Genomic DNA, 16,635 nt, shown 5'->3' with positions numbered 1-16,635 from the left:
GGTCCTCAGTTCCGTCCTGGGCAGGTGCATCCATTTAGCAATTCACGTCTAAAATTGCGTCATTCATGCAAATATTTAACATTATTGCTAATGAGTTTTTGACAATTTGGATGAAAATTAATTAGAAAGAAGACTACATTTTAATAAGGCTTCTATGACATTAGGATAGGCCTACGTATGAACATTTATTTGTTCATGAATACGCATGTATCAGTTCAGCTCTGTTGCTTGACCAGCGTTGTTCACAGTCGAATTAATATCACTGCTCCCTCCTTTCTACATATTTCGTTTATTATTATGAGGCAGTTTAGTCTACAGCACTTATTGTTGCTGGTTGGTCACTCCAAAAATATATAAGTATACAAGTACATATTTTATTATTTAATATCCACTGCAACATACACGCAAATTTAAAAAGATGCATGTATAAGAATGAATTTCATACAGATGAGTAGACGGCAAGAAAACCAGACAGGGAAGTATCACCATCTGATGTAAACCTGACCAACACTTGATTAGTCGAAGAATTAACAACAAAAGGGGTAGGTACTGATCCCGATTCAGTCAACAGCAGCTTTTCGTTTATCGTTGATCCATCATAAACCTAAATTAAAAATTAAAAATTAAACTATTTACCCTAAATAATCCAACAATTAATACTCTGCCAAACTAACACCCAACTTACGGAAATAAAATCCGCTCCCTCTTGTGTTTCAAAGAATGCAAAAAGTAACCGGACTTTTGATCCCGGTGTCACACTGATAGTCCAGCGACAGTCCGTCAGATTAGGATACACCTTTGGATAGTTAGGGCTTTTTATAGTTCCGCTAGTTCCTTCTAAGTAATTCTTGCATTGGGGTGTGGATATCTGTAAAGAAGAGCAGAGAATGATTAATCTGCCTCTTTATTCAAACATAAATCTATTGGTCTAATAATTATACTTTGGAGACGTTCCAGTAAGATACATGATTCTCTTGGATTCTCGGAGGTTTAAAATGAATCATCATTTTATTGCTGACAGAGTAGATCACCTTTTTGTATGGAATAGGCGTATTAGAGTATTTCGTGTCGTATAGGACAAGGCCGTCTGTACTCCATCCGTCATATACCTGTTTTGTCACTTATGATTATTTGTTATGGAGCACCTATACTTAATTTACATGAAACGTATTTAATCTAATAAATAAGCAACGATGACTTGCAATCATTTCTGGATGAGTCCGGGAAGAAAACAAAGCAGCCATCGGGTGTTTTAGGTCGGAGTAGTTTCTTTGAAGAAGGATTAAGTCGTCGATTTGTCTCGTTTCGATTAACCAAAAACAGTCAACGATGTCGGTGTCGGATGAATAGTTCGGAGTAAAGAATGTGCCTTCAGCATTCATAAAACCCCCACAGCCTAGCACAATATAAAAAAGTTGCACATGCAAATCTGTGTTTTTGAAAAATCAAGCTTGCTCTGTTTAAATTAGTTGTAAAATTGGGAAACATCAAACCACCTGGCTTAAAAGGTTCATCTGTGCTGTTGACCTGAAATTTATTATAGAGTAAATTTATTTACCAATGCATTAAAAACTGTTACTGTCTAACTTACGCTTGTATAGGACCCTTCAACTACATAATTCGTGTCGTAATAGGAGGGAATCTCTAAAAACAATTCGTTGGCGGATGATCGTATTGACGGCGGTTTTTTTGATCCACTGTGGGATAAGAGAAGGGGGCTGGTCGAGAAAGGGCCGTCGTAAACCTGCAATAATTTTTCTCCCCAAATGCTAGATTACTGCAACATGATTTTAATTAAATTCACGGAATTTTTACTTTCAGAAAATCTGTGTTATTGACAGTGGTAAACCTATCGAATGATAGCCAAATTTGATGACTGCGTTGCACTGATATCAAAACAATCGTTTTTCGAACGGCAGCTAAAATTCTTTCCGGATGCATTACATCGACTGCAGGTTTGGGAAATATATCCGAAGAAAAGTGGCCCGATGGGTTTGTAAGATACTCGCACTTGACACCTGTATTTATAGAGGAAGAAATGTGAATAATAAATGTTATAGAAAAAAGAGTAAAACGTGAGGAACGATGTCGTTTATAAGTTTACTATAAACTTATCAAATTCTTACTACAGCCATCTTCATCGGATCCGTCTAGACAATCGTATTTTCCATCGCAAACTAATTCTTTCGGTACGCACTGTCGTCCACATTTAAATCCATCGTCTTTGACACATAACTGAAATGATAGAATTGAGAAAAAAATTTTAAAGTACAAAAATGTTGTTGTCTACAATAATTATTTTCAGTCGACGGGCTTACAGTTTGATCGCAATAGTTTTCGTCCATTTCACAATGATATTGTCCGTCGCAAATGTAATAGTTTGTGTGCACACATCCACGTTCGTAATCATTGCAATAATAATGTTGTTTGGGACATCTCCAAACAACATTGCTTAAATCCGTCGTGGGTTCAATAACGACTAATAAATAATGATGCATCAGTACCAGCACACATTATATATACAGTACAAATTTACATTAAATTGCACAACACATTAGACAACTGCCTTATTATAAATATAGTAACCACCGTTCAAACCTTCTGTAAATATGTCCAAAGATGAAGAAGGACCATTCCAAGTAGCTGAATACTGAGAGTTCATGCCAATCGTGTATTTACGACACCTGTCCAAGGGTTTCCACTCTATTGGGCACGTTAACTGATTAGCGGGCTTAGCGGGCAACACCAGCGAAAACAGATTTTCTTCATTTGTTGATCGCTTCAGGCAGCTGCGAGGAATCGTAACTGTCATGTTCGGTCTTTCAACCTCATTTACAATTCCATCCTTTTTGAAGTGGTGAAAAAAGACACAATTTGAACACAACAATGAACGACTTAAATTTGAATCACTATTAAACTATTTCCTAGTCACGTACTTGAAAGATTTTTAAAGTGAAAGAAGTTAATTGCTCTGCGCATCCAGAATTGTCTTCCCAATTCAACGTCAATAACGAAGTGGATTGAGCTGCAACACTTATGAGTGGTTTAAAATGGGACTCGTCACTTCTCTTCATATTAGGCGGAACAATAATTTCCGTGCGCAGAGTTTCGCCTCGAAGTGACTGGAAGTTTGGAATAATTTCAACGACATAAGCAAGACACGGGGTAAGATGCCTTGTCAAATAAAAGGCACAGGACATTTTCTTTCCCTTTAAAGACGATGGCGAGAGAACGATAAAATACGAAGCTTTCGATTTCTTTTTGAGGCATTTTTGAGGGACGTACAAGGACGTTTCCGGTTGCAACTTGTAACCGCTTTCAGGTGCTTGCTGATAAACCCGAATCCAGACACCTGAACTGAATTTCAGGCACTCCGTGGAGAATATAGACCATATTAGTTCAAGGGAATCGTTGGTTAAAGAAGCTGAAATTTCGGAAGACTTGTTCAGACGCGAGTTAAAATCTGCAAAAAACATACAGATTTATTTTTAAAGTTTCGTTGAATTAAAAAAAAAAACGATTGCTAAGTACTACATTACCGATTGTATTGATGTCCACCAAATGAGCCAACGAACATTTAATAGCTCCTTTAAGATTGTCAACTGCGGTGGATTTCTCTGGTTGCTGATTTCCTTGCGAATTCCCTAAAGTACAGAATTCGTTTCAATTTAAAATACCTTTTCTTTTGGGGCTTTTTAAAAGTTTACGATATTTTAAAATTAGCTACCTTGGGCAATAGGAACAGATTTAGTTTTGAAAGTGGAATTTTGACTACTTGCAATAGTTGATGACGTAGTAAAATTTAAAGATAGGATTGATCTAACTGATGGATCCAGCTGAAATATTTCTTTAATTGGACCAAACAGATCGTCCGTTTGACTCGAAACGGCAGAGACGATTGTCCGGACCGCAGCTTCAATCGTCTCCAATCGGTTCTGTAATTGCTGGTTGCATTCTGCACTGCAAAAAGCTGATGCGGTCGATTTTGGCCCTTCATTATTTTCTGATTGTAACTCTGACTTGACGAACACTATCAAAAAAAGGACGAGCCAGAAACGAAACCACGCCATGGCAAATTCAGTGTTCTAATTTTGCTGTTAAAGTTTTTAAACACTTGTTCAAGAAGCCCCGGTTCCTGCTCAGTGGAAGGCTGATGGGGCACTGATATTAACATGTGCAAATATGTTGAATGGTGCTTATTTGGGAGGGCAACTGCAGATAAATAATATTTATGTAAACAGTTGCATATGCACACTGTATAGGATATTTTCTTGTTTTATCCGGAATATAAGAAAACATTGGTTTCAAGTTACTCCAGGATGAATATCGCTTTCGTTCCTGCTTGATATAGGCTAGTATATGCTATGCTAAATAAAGCGGACTCTGACAAAAAATATCAAGTATTTTCTTCGCTTATTGCGGGTACGTTCTTTCAAGTGTGTTCTTCTTATTCACTCATTTAGTACGTTCACCCTAAAAAAAAATTACTCATACATTTTTTTATTCTTTTAAATATCCAATTATATGATGTAACACCATCTATTTTTTTTTAAAACCCCATAAGATTTAACATCACACAGATATGTAAACGGCAATAAAACCAGGAAAGGATGTGTCACCATCTGATGTAAACCTAACTAACATTTGATTTGAAGAAGCGTTAACAATGAAAGGAGCTGAAACTGACCCCGATTTAGCCAACAGCACTTCTGAATATACAGTCGGCCCATCAAACACCTATATAGGGGAATATAAATTGAATTCAGATTAGTTTTTTCAACTCAAAGATAACGAAAAAACGTGCAATTTATATTTTACAGAGATAAAATCCGCTCCCTCTTGTGTTTCAAGAAAAGCAAAAAGTAATCGGACTTTTGATTCCGGTTTCACGGTGATGATCCAACGACAGTCCGTCAGATGAGGATAAAGCATCGGATAATTTGGACTCTTTATGGTCCCAGTAGTTCCTTCCAAGTGGTTTTTGCACTGTGGTGTCGATATCTGTATGTGACCAAGAAAATGAATAGAAATAATTTAATTCCATATGGTAATTATACAAGTTTACACTGTACTTTTGAGACATTCCAGTTGAAGACATGACCGTCTTTTACTTTTGGTGGTTTATAATGAACAAGAATTTTATTGCTAATCGAATAGACGATGGTTTTGTTTCGAACGTGAAAAGATTTTCCATTATATATCACAGGTCCATCCATGTCCCATCCGTCATACACCTACTAATGTAGTTTTTTTACATGCAAAAATTAATAAGAGAAAACAAATTTATAAAGAAAAAAAAACGATGTATAAACTTGCAATCATTTCGGGATGCGCTCGAGACAACAATGCAGTTATCTTTATATCAGAAAAATTATTTCTCATTAGGATTGTATCTTCACTTTGCCTGGTTTCGACGAACCAAAAACATTCAACGATACCGCTTGACGATAAATAATTTGGCGTTGAAATGATACCTTCACCGTAAATATACCCCCCACAGCCTGTTAAAGTAAAGGGCTGAAGATTGTATATCGATAGTTTTTTAATAGCATGATTGTTTTTAAAATCGGAATTTTTAAAATCGGAATTTTTAAAATCGGAAATAATTTGTAAAAAAATTAAACACCTGGAACAAATGGCTTGTCCGTTCCATTTATTTTCTGCAATATAATCAAACACAAAATTTTAAGAATAAAAATAAAAATTAATTTTTTGGTCAAATTAATTACTTTTACACTGGCATAGAAAGCTTCAATCCCCATGTTGGTGTCGTAGTAAGATGGAAATTCAACAAATAAGTCATTAGATGATGACCGCACTGAGTACGATGGCTTAACTGATCCGCTGTGTGAAAATAGAAGAGGACTTGTCGAGAAGGGGCCGTCATAAATCTGAAGCAGAAATGTTCGATTGAATGGAACATGATGCCAACGATAAAAATGTAATTAGGATACTTTCACAAAATTCTGATTTTCAAAAGTGACAAATTTGCCGAACGTCAGCCAAATTTGATGATTAGGTTGTACTGTGATCAATACTGACGACTTCCGAACAGCGTCGGGTAATCTTTCCCAATGGATATCGACAGCAGGCTTAAGGAACGGTTGAGAAATAAAATTACCCGATGGGTTTGTTAATTGAACACACGTATTAACGTGGCCTAAAAATCACGGACGTAAATAAAAAAAAACACATTATCTAATCAATTTTCGTCATGAGGGCAAAAATATTAGTAATACGGGGTAATAATATTTACGTACTGCAGTTTACTTCATCGGAAGCATCCAGACAATCATATTTGCCATCGCAAACTAATTCTTTCGGTATGCATTGTCGTCCACATCTCCATCCACCGTTGTTGCATACCTCAATTAGAATGGAATTAAATATTATTCCATAGATTTTTAAAATGATAGGTTAATTGGTATACATTTAGATCACAATACGTTTCGTCCCTGCCACTGCAATGATCAATCCCGTCACAAATGTGATTCCTTATGTGCACACAACCGGAGCGTGAACGTTTTTGATGTTTGCAATAATAATGTTGTCTCGGACAATTCCAAATTACGTCGGCTGAATGCGTCGAAAAATTAACTGTTTCTGTGGAAATAAACATATTTTACCAATTTATCATTATTCGACGTTGCGTAGATTATTTTAATAAAAATGTGGTTTTATTATGTTTCATTATAATTAGCTAAAAATATTTAATTTAAAACCTTCTTGCTGTACTGTAAATATGTCCGAAGAAGAAGAAGGACCACTCCAAATGACCGAATAGATAGAAACCATATCCAGTCTGTATTTGCGACACCTGTCCAATGGTTTCCACTCGATTGGACATGATGTTGGCTTGTTATTGGGTAGCACCAGAGAGAACAGATTGTCTTCATTTGGAGATTGCTTCAGGCAAATGCGAGGGATTGTTACCGTCGTATTCGTCCCTTCATCTTCTACAATTCCATCCTTTTAACGGAAATTTAAAAAAAATTTTTAATACCAAATTAACAAGTAGTAAAATAGGAAACCTATTTCCTTTACTGGAAAAATTGTCAACTTGAAGGAAGTTAACTGAGGTGCGCATCCAGAATTGTCTTCCCAATTCAACATCAAGAAATTTGAATGGGCCACAACGCTTATTAACGGTTTCATGCTGGGCTCGTTGATTCGCTTCATGTGGTGGTATAGAATAATAGGAATTTCAGTAGTAAATAAAAATAATAATTAAAAAGAAAACAAAAAATTTACTTTTGGCGGAACGACAATTTCCGTGCGCAGAGTTTTGCTGCCTCGAAGCGACTGGAAGTTTGGAATAACTTCAATGACATAAACGCGACACTGGATAAGATTTCTTGCTAAAGAAAACGCACAGGAATTTTTCTTCTCATTCGAAGAAAATGGCAAGAGAACGATAGAGTACGAAGTTTCAAAATTCTTTTTGAGGCATTTTTGAGGGACGAATAAGGAAGTTTCCGGTTGCAACTTGTAATCGTTTTCAGTCGATTGCTGATAAATCCGAATCCAGACACCTGAACTGAATTTGAGACACGCCGCCGAATATAAAGGCCATTTGATTTCAAGGGACTCATTAGCTAGAGATGCTGTTACGTGCGTAGACTGGTTGGCATAAGAGTTAAAATCTAAAAGGAGTAATATTTATGTCCAATAAGGCTTTCAGGTAAATTTGCCTTTTGACTGAAAGATCAGACTGACTTCTGTGATAATACCAATCATATCAACGTCTAGATAGGCTATTAGTGAGCATTTCACAACTCCTTTGAGGTTTTCAACTGCTTTGCTGTTTTCTGGTTGGTGTCCTCCTAAAACTGGTATATAATATAGATGCAAATTCGTGAATTTATAGCATTATATAGGTATTTATCCATATTTATCTATTGCATCAAGTGTTGGAGGGTTTGGATGACAGTTAAAAAAAAATTTGGGTTTATTTTTTGCCAGTCGTTTTCGGTACCTTGTTTACCAGGAGAGCCAGCATTTTCAAAAAATGAAGAATTTTCGCTCCTTACTGTTGAAGAGAAAATTGTAGAATTCAAAGCAGGCACCATTGAGGATATTGATGGGTCTTGCAGTAATATCTCCGTGACTGAAGAAAGCACATCGTTTTTTGTACTCAAAAGAGCAGAAACGATCGTTCGAACAGCGGATTCTATGGTCTCCAATCGATTCTGTATTTGCTGGTTGCATTCTGCACTGCAAAAAGCTGACGCAGTTGATGCTGGTCCCTCGTGATTTTCGGATTGTACTTCTGATCTAGCGAACACTATCAGCCAGTGAATGAGTAAGAAACGGCACCACACCATGACAAATTCAGTGTTGTTTATGTTGAATTTTGAATTATTTTTAACACGGACTAAAGGCAGACTGTAACAGCGACCCCAATTCTTGCTCGATGTAAGGTCGCAGTGTCACTAGTATGGCTTGGTGTAAATATGCTTGTAAATATGCTGCATGATGCTTGCTTGAGAGCATATATACACAGCAGATAAATAATATTTATGTATAAATAACAAAATAAAAACACTACAGCATTTTTGGTTCTGCTCGGTTCAGCCCACAATATATATAAGCTTATATTGGTTTCCAGTTACTTCTGAACGCGAAACAAAATTTCTTTTCGTTCCAAAGTCCTGCTTGGATGAAATAAAATGGACAACGAAAAAAAATGTGAATTTTCGTATAAAATCTTTTTGCCGCCTTTTGCATAGCAAAAATATTGGAGAGAAATTCTCGCATCTTAGTTAATTAGGCCTAATATATACAAATGAATTTTCATTTAATCCTCATAGTCCAATATTTGTGAGTTGGTTACCGTTGTCAGACTTCTTTTGGGTTCTTCGGAATTCTTCCAATAGTATTTTTTTTTTCAAGTCTTTCGCAAACAACACCAGTAATTAATAGAATTGTGTGTACAAATCACACACAACATTTTATCGCTAAAGAGCAAGCTTACCGCATTACATCATGTTTCTAAAGGCAAAAGAATATTGACACTTACCCTTAACAGATGGTATAACACAGTTAACTTTCCTAACTTCCTTAACTTCGAAAGAAATCGGAATTCTAATCGGGTTGAACGAAGATTTTTTCAGCATCATGTAGAAATGGACGGGCGCTGATTTAACACCGGCGTATTCTTTCCATTTTTGGAAACCTTTTCAGGAATAATAGAAGTTTAAAATAAACTACTTATGCTAGACGAACTACCGATATTTTATTCAAAAAAAAATTGCCTTCGGTGTCAGAGTGTCGCAATCCGGCTTTGTGTGACTTTCCTATAACGCTATACTTTTTACCCGAATTCTCATCAACTAATTGAATTACATTTTCCATTAAATTATGCAATAAATCAGTCTAACCATCATTGCGGTGACAATTCAGTAAATTACCTCCTTATAGCTGAAAGCCATATATACGATAGGCCTATACCAAGCGCCACGAAGCGAATGCATAAAAAATGTTTTCAATACAATCACATCATCACAAATCCCGCGACACGTGCAGCGGGTCAGAGTGCAAAAAAAATTCTCTGTCCGTAAATAAACAAATCGGGGAGCCTCGAGATCTTGCTGGAGATAAGCAAGTTCAGACTTATTGAAATAAAGATCTGCTGAACTTCTTGGACTGTGATCTTGGACTTTACTCGCTCTGGTACATATAGACGACTGAGATAAATCAAATCAAGTTAACAGAATCAGCCAATCATTCACATGTTTCGCCAATATTTAACAGCAGCAGTGCTATATAGTCCTCACATACAGGCAACTGGCAAAATTGAGTGCACATTAGAAATAATATTGTTTTTTTTTCTTATTTTCTGCTCTCTGATGTCATAAAAGCGCATTAAAGCCGAATGATGTTGAAAGATGAGTAGCTACAGTTTGTTGCAAACATGATTGGCTAGCTGTAACTTGAGTGCTGATAAAAAATTACACGCTATCTTCTGCTTCTTGTATTTAGAAAATGAAGAACAGTTGCAAATCAACCTTGTGTCCAGCAAGAACTCAAAACTTTAAGAAGAAACAATAATCGATTTTTTTTTTGCAATTTCGTATTTCTTATTAGGCAGAAGAAATTTATTCAGCAGTCATGAAGTTGCAATTCATAATCGTTAATTTAGTAGTAGTGCTCACTAGATCAGCCAATATCCAGCCAGAAAATCAGGACGTCATTTGCATCACGCCAGAATGCCGGCAACTGCCACAGAACCGAATGGAAACCATTGAAATGGCTATTCGAACTATCGTCACAGCTCTTTCGAGTCAAACAAGCGATTTGTTTGCTCCAATCAAGGCAATATTGGAAAAGGATCTGGCAGTCAGATCGATTCTTTCAGCAACACCAATTCGTCAAAACACTACGACTTTCTCATCAGCTTCAAGGGCTGGTGGGATTAAGAATACGGAGAATACGCTTGGGAGTAGACCTAATCCCTCTTCTGCGCAAATAACAAAAGGTAATTTAACAGCATAAAAAAGGAATACCCGATATGTAGGCTACTATAATTCATATATCACCTTTCTTATAAATTTGCAATAATTTTTACAAATATAAAGGGTACTACTCGGAAAGCCTTCAACAAGGAAAGAACATGGTCGACCAACTCAAAGGAGTAGTCAAGTGTTCTTTAGCTCATTTGGTCGACATCAGTACCATTGGTATTAAAATCCTTGAATTTTTCACATACCATGTAGAATAATCCGCCAGTAATTAAATTTAATGTGTGATTTGCATTAGATTTTGAATCCAATCCCAGCAATAATTCGTCCGTAATCTCTGCTTCCATTACCAGCAATGATTCTCTTGAAATCATGTGGCCCGCGCTCTCAACGGAATGTCACAAATACAGTTCCGGTGTTTGGATCCGATTATATCAACTCGGTTACGAATTCAAGTCGCCAGTTGAGACTTCCTTGGCTGTACCACACAAGTGCATAAAAAAGAAATCGCAAAACACGTATTCTCTTGTCCTGTCCCCACCGTCTTCAAATGCAAAGAAAGATACTTGTTTCTTTTCTTTGGCCAAAAATCTCACCCAGTGTCGCTCGTACGCCGTCGAAGTTATTCCAAATTTTCAGACGCTTCGAGGAAAAACTTTGCGCACGACAATTGTCATTCCACCTAAGGTTCGGATATGCAAAGAACGTAACATTTTTTATTTCATTGATATTTGAGGGATTCTTTATCGAAAACAGCAAAGTGACGATTCCAAATCACTGATGAATGTTTTGGTCCCCTACATCCAAATTCATTGAAGCTCAATTGGAAGGATAACTCTGGCTGCGCTCCCCAAATGACTTCTTTAAACTTACAAATATTGCAGGTATAAAAAGGTTTAAGTTTTATACTTTTAATTATGCTATTTAGCTGCTGGTTGATTTCTAAATCATTTTTCGTGAAAAGGATGGATCTGCAGACGTTGAAAGGTCAAATAGTACTGTCAGGATACCACGGAGTTGTCTGAAGCAGGATGCTAATGAAGAAAACACATTCTCTGTGGTATTGCCATTTAATTCGCAGACATGCCCAATAGAATGGAAGCCGCTGGACAGGTGTCGCAAATACACATTTGATATGAGCTCTCAGTACACGGAAACTTGGAATGGCCCTATGATTTCAGCAAATGTATTTACAAGAGGAAACGAAGGTTTGAATTTTAAAAGAAATTTTGTTGATCTTTTATACTTTCGGCACTTCATCAAAACCTTACAATGATATTGAGACCCAGGAATATGATTTTTATTTAAATGATTTTTTAAAATTTTTACAGCCAATTTTTCGTTTGAATCAAATTCATATAATTCTTGGTTGTGTCCAAAAAAACATTTTATTTGCAACCATGGTTGTGCATCGTCGGAGCATGGTAGGATTGCAGCTTATGTGTGTAATGGAGAAAATAACTGTATCGCCGGCCGGGACGAAAATTATTGTGATCAGAATGTAAGTCAGAAAAAAATTATTATTTAACGCGTTCGCTTACGTATCTGTTTATTTCTATGCAATCGTATCTATCCCAGATTTGTAAAGACGGATTTAAATGTGGGCGACAGTGTATACCAAAAGAACTAGTTTGCAATGGCCAACACGATTGTGTAAATGGCTCAGACGAGGAATATAGCAGTTGCAGTTGAGTTTAATTACTTTAAATTCTAATTTAATGTAAAAGCTATATTTTTTTTAAATTTCATAATTATTCCTCTTACTTCTTAGCTTACTCTAACGTATGCCAGCATTTCACGAATTCGAGTGGTAGTTTTTCTTCAATAACTTTCCCTAAACCCGCAAACGAAATCCACTCAGAGAGAGATTTTGATGCTGCTCGGAAAAATTCAGTTTTAATATCCGTACAACCCAATCATAAAATTTGGCTGGCATTTGAGAAATGTGTCACTTTTGAAAATCAGCATTTCGTCAATGTAAATATCAATTTATTTATATACATATATTATTAAAGTACCGTTAAAAAAACAGCCTGCTGTGTATACGGCGTCTACATTTTTCGATTTTTTTTTTTCAAGATTTACGACGGTCCCTATTCAACAAGCCCTCTTTTGTTATCGTACAGTGGGTCAGTTAAGCCATTTTCTGTGCGGTCCTCATCCAACGACTTGTACGTGGAATTCCCATCTTACTACTACCCTAATTATGGAATTACAGCTTTTTACACCAGTGTAGGTTTTTGTGATAGCTATTTTAGAAACGAGAGAACGTATGGAACATTTTTCTTTAAAAATTTTTAGATGAAAAGCACAAATGAATCATTTGTTCCAGGTACGTGTCAATTTTCCTTAACTAAATTGGTATGCTGCGTGCTGCGTAATATTTATTACAATTCTTTTTCTTAGACTGTGGTGGTTATATTAACGGCGAAGGGATCATTTCAACTCCAAATTATTTGCTCAACACCAATATTTCTGACTGCTATTGGTTCATCGATGCAAGGCAGAACGAAGATACCATCCTGCTAACAATGAGTAACTCTGCGCTTCTCTCGTCGTCTCAAGAACTTGGCGCTGCGTCAAGAAGTGAACTGTCCAGTGACGACGATTATGCAAACAATTATTATGACCATCAAATAACGACAACATCCTCAACTACTATGTTGCCTCCACGAAATGATCCACCGCCCAGCATACTCGCAAGTTTTCTATCTCTATCCTTTTATTTTATTATAGAGATCCAAAAGTAAATTTCTGGTGAAAATGTAATCTCAAAGGTATACGATGGGTGGAGCTCGTCGGGCACTGTGCTGTATGATAGCGAAACGTTTAATGAACAGCGGGGGAAAAATATTTATTCGATCTCCAACAAGATGATGGTTCGTTCTAAGGCACCAGTTGTTCGAAGTAACTTCGTATCTTCTTTGAAGGTTTCCAAAGTATGAACTAATCGCTCGAGTTTAATTATTCGAGTTTAAGTATGCTATAGGGCTAGTACCTCAGTAAAATTTATAAACCGGAATTGCTATATTGCTGTCCTATACAGATTTCTACACCGCAGTGCAACCACAAATTTGAAGAACCCAATGGAATAATAAAAAGTCCAAACTATCCACTGCTTTATCCAAACGTAACCGACTGTCGCTGGAGCATCGAAGTAGACCCAAGCTCAAAAGTCCGGTTACTTTTTGCATTCTTTGAAACTCAAGAGGGAGCGGATTTCCTTTACGTAAGCGATTTTATATTGGCAAATTATTTAAGGTAAAACAATTTAGCATTTTTTTCTTTCAAATCATAGGTGTACGATGGGCCGACTGTATATTCAAATCTGTTGTTTGAAAAATCAGGATCGGTCAAAACCCCTTTCCAAGTCGATTCTACAACCAACAAAATATTGATTCGATTTACATCAGACGGCGAAATTTCTTTTCCGGGTTTTTTTAATGTCTATTCGTCCGTCTGAGTTTTGACTTTGTTGAGAAATGAATCCAATTGTTGATGGTTAATAATTGGATAATGAGTTGGTTTCGTCCTTTGAACCTTTGGGACTGCCATAATGATCGTACCTGTAGTGTGTATTCTTGTTTAATCCGGAATATAAGAAAATATTGGTTTCAAGTTACTCCAGGATGAATTTCGCTTTCGGTCCAAAGTTCTGCTTGATAGTATAGGCTAGGCTGCCTAATAATATGGCAATTTAAATGCCCGGCCGAAAGACTTGATCCACCGTCCACTGCCTGCCGGATCTCAGTCCCTCGATCTTGATCGAGGTGTAAAATTCTGACATAAAAGGGAAGGAATTTGGAGTGGTATCTATAGACCAGGGTTCAATCAACCAGGATATTCCAATGAAACGGAAAGTTATAAGAAAGAAATTCATCCAATGATTATCTCGTAGTGCTTATAAATTTAATTCAACCGCTGCTGATTATCCTCCAGCCCTGCCATCAGCCAGCGAGTCTATAAGCCTATAGTCTCAAGTTTCAAAGTTCTTTTTGAGGCATTTTTTAAGGGAATAAACAAGGACGTTTTCAGTTGCAACTTGTAATCATGTTTATTTTGAAATGTTTAAAGTAATAATAAATCTTTTACTCAAGAATACAGATTATATGTCCAAATGCCGTTTTTGATATACGTTCGCTTCCTAGCAGCTGTTAAATCTGCTTGAACATATAAACAATAGCAAATAAAGTAATAAGTAGCCATTAAAATACAATGTAGGCTATACCTGTTTTTTAGCTGGGCATTCGTAGAGGGCGTTCAGCTTGAATAAATCAACCTATCATTGGGGTATAAAAGTGTCAATAAGTGTATCTTGTATATGCAAAATATTCTCTCACACGTGCAAATATTAGAAATATTAAAAAAATTACCTCGCTGAAACCCACTCTCTGGCCGATCGAGACACCATCAGGTACAATAATTGTTGGGATTGTTGGATCGACAGCAAAACCATACGCTCCGTAGTGCATGACAGATCCTGTTTTATGCCATGTGTTTTTTAAAATATGAAAACGTCGGTTTCAAAAATATATTCAAAGCTATGAATATTTTTTACCGTAGTCATAGGGAGCTCCCAAGTGCTGAATTACATCTTGGCTGTAGCTATCAAAGTTACTTTCATATCCTTTCTTGCGCAAAGAAATAACGAGAGCAATAAATTAGCCTAGTTATTGAAAGAAATATTTTGAACACAAATATTTCGCATCGTCTTTCAACAACATAATGCGACTGATCCGCGTATACTATTCTTATTCTATTACTAAAATATTTCTAGACATTTTACATTTAGCTTTGTATATTATTATCGTATAGGCCTATGTGTCAAGATTAGATCTTGTTTATAGACGTCTGAAATTAAAGTATAAGATAAGGACAAAGAAAGCTATACGAAATGCCCTCAAAACATTTAAGAAATATTTTTGCGTACGTTAACCCAATAATATTAACAGGATACTTCATTTGTATACCTGGCTGAATGTTTTCATAGTTGATTGTGACGTAATCATCGCGATCCGTGCGGCTCTGCTCGTGGTAAAAACCGAGTGCGTGCAGGAACTCGTGGATAGGCGTGCCAGACAAACATCCAGTTTCTGTGCAACGGAAACAATTCGAGTCGAGTGAAAGAGTTTGAGATCCTCCGACCATGCCAACAGAGCTGTAACATCTGTAAAAAAATATAATAAAATGAAACAGTATGGGTTAAACCCAGGTTAAACTACACCAACTAGGCCTATATAGTTTGGCATTGCAAAGGAAGGGGATACGAATTTTACCCTCCACCAGTTTTCTGAACGATTACGTAATCTTTCTCTTTGTTCCTGACGATGAATCGGATGCATGAGTTGGCTTCGTACTGGGCGAAAGCGTCTGCAAGCGTGGCAAGTTCCTCAGCAGCTGTAAAAATGAAAATAAATAATCGAATTAAAATGAAAGGCAGAAATAAATAAACACCTAATAATATAGTTTTTGCTATATACATAGTGAAGGACTTACTGAAGCCGGTGTCTATGGTGTAATAAACAATGCCTCCAGGCCAAAGCAGAGCAGGGTCTCTTACAGCATTTTTCGACTTAAAATGCAAAAAACGTTTATGGTATTTTATTTTTATATTTGAGACATTCCAGATGACATATTCTGTTGCCACTTATTTATTCTATGAATAGACTAAAATTTACCTCGATACCGAAGATATCTCCTTCGAATAGATCCGGATTGATTTCTGGGTCCCAATTCTGTGCGGCCTTATCTATATATTTTCAGTTGTAAAAATTCCAGTTTCCATTTTTTTTTTAAATTTGTTCCACTTACTTATGGGGTTTGCCAATCCTAAGGCAATCACAAAGTAAAGAATAATTATGGTACTTGAACGCAACATTTTGTTTTTTAGAATAAAATACGTTGTTTGGAACTTTATATCACGACTGATCAATTGATCGTGCTTAGCCTATAGATGTATACAATAGTTTTTTTTATCTTATCTATCCTATATTTGATCAAATGCTATTAAGACTTAGGACTTTACATTTAGAAAGTACAAATAGACCAGGCTGACAGTGACAAGGTTAAAAAATGTCAAGTGTATTATTTGTAATCTTTGTTGCTGTCAGATGTGTTTGCAGGCGAGTTATAAATAAAAAATTGTTCACGGATGTCATGAAGTACATGTCGTAAA

The 16,635-nt window shown here is 36.4% G+C and overlaps 4 protein-coding genes across 10 annotated transcripts; 1 reads left to right on the top strand and 3 right to left on the bottom strand.

Annotated features, from left to right (window-relative positions):
* Positions 1-360: 360 nt before the first annotated feature.
* Positions 361-4,384, bottom strand: LOC124338550 (tolloid-like protein 2). Of its 2 annotated transcripts, none has more exons than XM_046792643.1 (13): positions 3,728-4,384; positions 3,540-3,644; positions 2,937-3,463; positions 2,587-2,845; positions 2,319-2,479; positions 2,127-2,235; positions 1,816-2,018; positions 1,592-1,744; positions 1,497-1,527; positions 1,203-1,396; positions 942-1,109; positions 686-868; positions 361-604 (listed from the first exon to the last, which is right to left on the bottom strand). In XM_046792643.1, the coding sequence occupies exons 1-13, from the start codon at positions 4,068-4,070 to the stop codon at positions 440-442; spliced, it is 2,601 nt and encodes an 866-aa protein (XP_046648599.1). In that variant the 5' UTR covers positions 4,071-4,384; the 3' UTR covers positions 361-439. The 2 variants fall into 2 exon arrangements, with proteins under 2 accessions (XP_046648599.1, XP_046648600.1); XM_046792644.1 differs by having other exon boundaries at positions 2,599-2,845.
* A 100-nt stretch (positions 4,385-4,484) lies between these two features.
* LOC124338551 lies at positions 4,485-8,444 on the bottom strand. The gene is made up of 14 exons (XM_046792645.1): positions 7,976-8,444; positions 7,731-7,829; positions 7,252-7,643; positions 7,045-7,173; positions 6,723-6,969; positions 6,431-6,603; positions 6,261-6,366; positions 5,955-6,160; positions 5,730-5,891; positions 5,627-5,660; positions 5,317-5,501; positions 5,073-5,234; positions 4,819-5,001; positions 4,485-4,737 (listed from the first exon to the last, which is right to left on the bottom strand). Exons 1-14 carry the CDS (start codon positions 8,322-8,324, stop codon positions 4,573-4,575), a joined length of 2,592 nt encoding a protein of 863 aa, XP_046648601.1. The 5' UTR covers positions 8,325-8,444; the 3' UTR covers positions 4,485-4,572.
* Positions 8,445-9,686: 1,242 nt separating this feature from the next.
* On the top strand, positions 9,687-14,082 carry LOC124335770 (CUB and sushi domain-containing protein 3-like). 5 transcript variants are annotated; one of them, XM_046789217.1, is made up of 14 exons: positions 9,687-10,477; positions 10,578-10,679; positions 10,759-11,147; positions 11,217-11,344; positions 11,425-11,668; positions 11,792-11,961; positions 12,039-12,147; positions 12,232-12,437; positions 12,540-12,692; positions 12,762-12,792; positions 12,867-13,159; positions 13,238-13,399; positions 13,507-13,689; positions 13,759-14,082. In XM_046789217.1, the coding sequence occupies exons 4-14, from the start codon at positions 11,315-11,317 to the stop codon at positions 13,921-13,923; spliced, it is 1,746 nt and encodes a 581-aa protein (XP_046645173.1). In that variant the 5' UTR covers positions 9,687-10,477; positions 10,578-10,679; positions 10,759-11,147; positions 11,217-11,314; the 3' UTR covers positions 13,924-14,082. The 5 variants fall into 5 exon arrangements, with proteins under 5 accessions (XP_046645173.1, XP_046645176.1, XP_046645175.1 ...); XM_046789220.1 differs by lacking the exon at positions 13,759-14,082 and having other exon boundaries at positions 13,238-13,390; positions 13,450-13,544; XM_046789219.1 differs by lacking the exon at positions 13,759-14,082 and having other exon boundaries at positions 13,238-13,390; positions 13,440-13,544.
* A 413-nt stretch (positions 14,083-14,495) lies between these two features.
* On the bottom strand, positions 14,496-16,386 carry LOC124335772 (zinc metalloproteinase nas-13-like). Of its 2 annotated transcripts, none has more exons than XM_046789222.1 (9): positions 16,272-16,386; positions 16,139-16,209; positions 15,957-16,032; positions 15,737-15,857; positions 15,431-15,627; positions 15,019-15,087; positions 14,834-14,940; positions 14,689-14,739; positions 14,496-14,623 (listed from the first exon to the last, which is right to left on the bottom strand). In XM_046789222.1, exons 1-9 carry the CDS (start codon positions 16,336-16,338, stop codon positions 14,615-14,617), a joined length of 768 nt encoding a protein of 255 aa, XP_046645178.1. In that variant the 5' UTR covers positions 16,339-16,386; the 3' UTR covers positions 14,496-14,614. The 2 variants fall into 2 exon arrangements, with proteins under 2 accessions (XP_046645178.1, XP_046645180.1); XM_046789224.1 differs by having other exon boundaries at positions 14,496-14,620.
* Positions 16,387-16,635: the final 249 nt, after the last annotated feature.

The sequence above is a fragment of the Daphnia pulicaria genome, chromosome 4 (genome assembly GCF_021234035.1).
Source record: "Daphnia pulicaria isolate SC F1-1A chromosome 4, SC_F0-13Bv2, whole genome shotgun sequence".
NCBI classification, from domain to species: domain Eukaryota; kingdom Metazoa; phylum Arthropoda; class Branchiopoda; order Diplostraca; family Daphniidae; genus Daphnia; species Daphnia pulicaria.
This window is presented reverse-complemented; position numbering and strand designations above follow the sequence as displayed.

Excerpts from the sequence above, each read along its gene's own strand:
- LOC124338550 (XM_046792643.1), bottom strand. The coding sequence starts at position 4,070 with ATGGCGTGGTTTCGTTTCTGGCTCGTCCTTTTTTTGATAGTGTTCGTC. Across the intron at positions 1,745-1,815 it reads ATAACACAGATTTTCTGAAA|GTTTACGACGGCCCTTTCTC; the intron begins GTAAAAATTCCG and ends AAATTATTGCAG. Across the intron at positions 1,397-1,496 it reads AGATGAACCTTTTAAGCCAG|GCTGTGGGGGTTTTATGAAT; the intron begins GTGGTTTGATGT and ends ATATTGTGCTAG.
- LOC124338551 (XM_046792645.1), bottom strand. The coding sequence starts at position 8,324 with ATGGTGTGGTGCCGTTTCTTACTCATTCACTGGCTGATAGTGTTCGCT. Across the intron at positions 7,644-7,730 it reads TCTAGACGTTGATATGATTG|ATTTTAACTCTTATGCCAAC; the intron begins GTATTATCACAG and ends TACTCCTTTTAG. Across the intron at positions 5,235-5,316 it reads GAGCGCATCCCGAAATGATT|GTGTATGACGGATGGGACAT; the intron begins GCAAGTTTATAC and ends CTACATTAGTAG.
- LOC124335770 (XM_046789217.1), top strand. The coding sequence starts at position 11,315 with ATGACTTCTTTAAACTTACAAATATTGCAG. Across the intron at positions 12,793-12,866 it reads AAATGAATCATTTGTTCCAG|ACTGTGGTGGTTATATTAAC; the intron begins GTACGTGTCAAT and ends TCTTTTTCTTAG. Across the intron at positions 13,160-13,237 it reads ATCCACCGCCCAGCATACTC|GTATACGATGGGTGGAGCTC; the intron begins GCAAGTTTTCTA and ends GTAATCTCAAAG.
- LOC124335772 (XM_046789222.1), bottom strand. The coding sequence starts at position 16,338 with ATGTTGCGTTCAAGTACCATAATTATTCTTTACTTTGTGATTGCCTTA. Across the intron at positions 16,033-16,138 it reads GAGATATCTTCGGTATCGAG|TCGAAAAATGCTGTAAGAGA; the intron begins GTAAATTTTAGT and ends TTGCATTTTAAG. Across the intron at positions 15,628-15,736 it reads GTTCAGAAAACTGGTGGAGG|ATGTTACAGCTCTGTTGGCA; the intron begins GTAAAATTCGTA and ends ATTTTTTTACAG.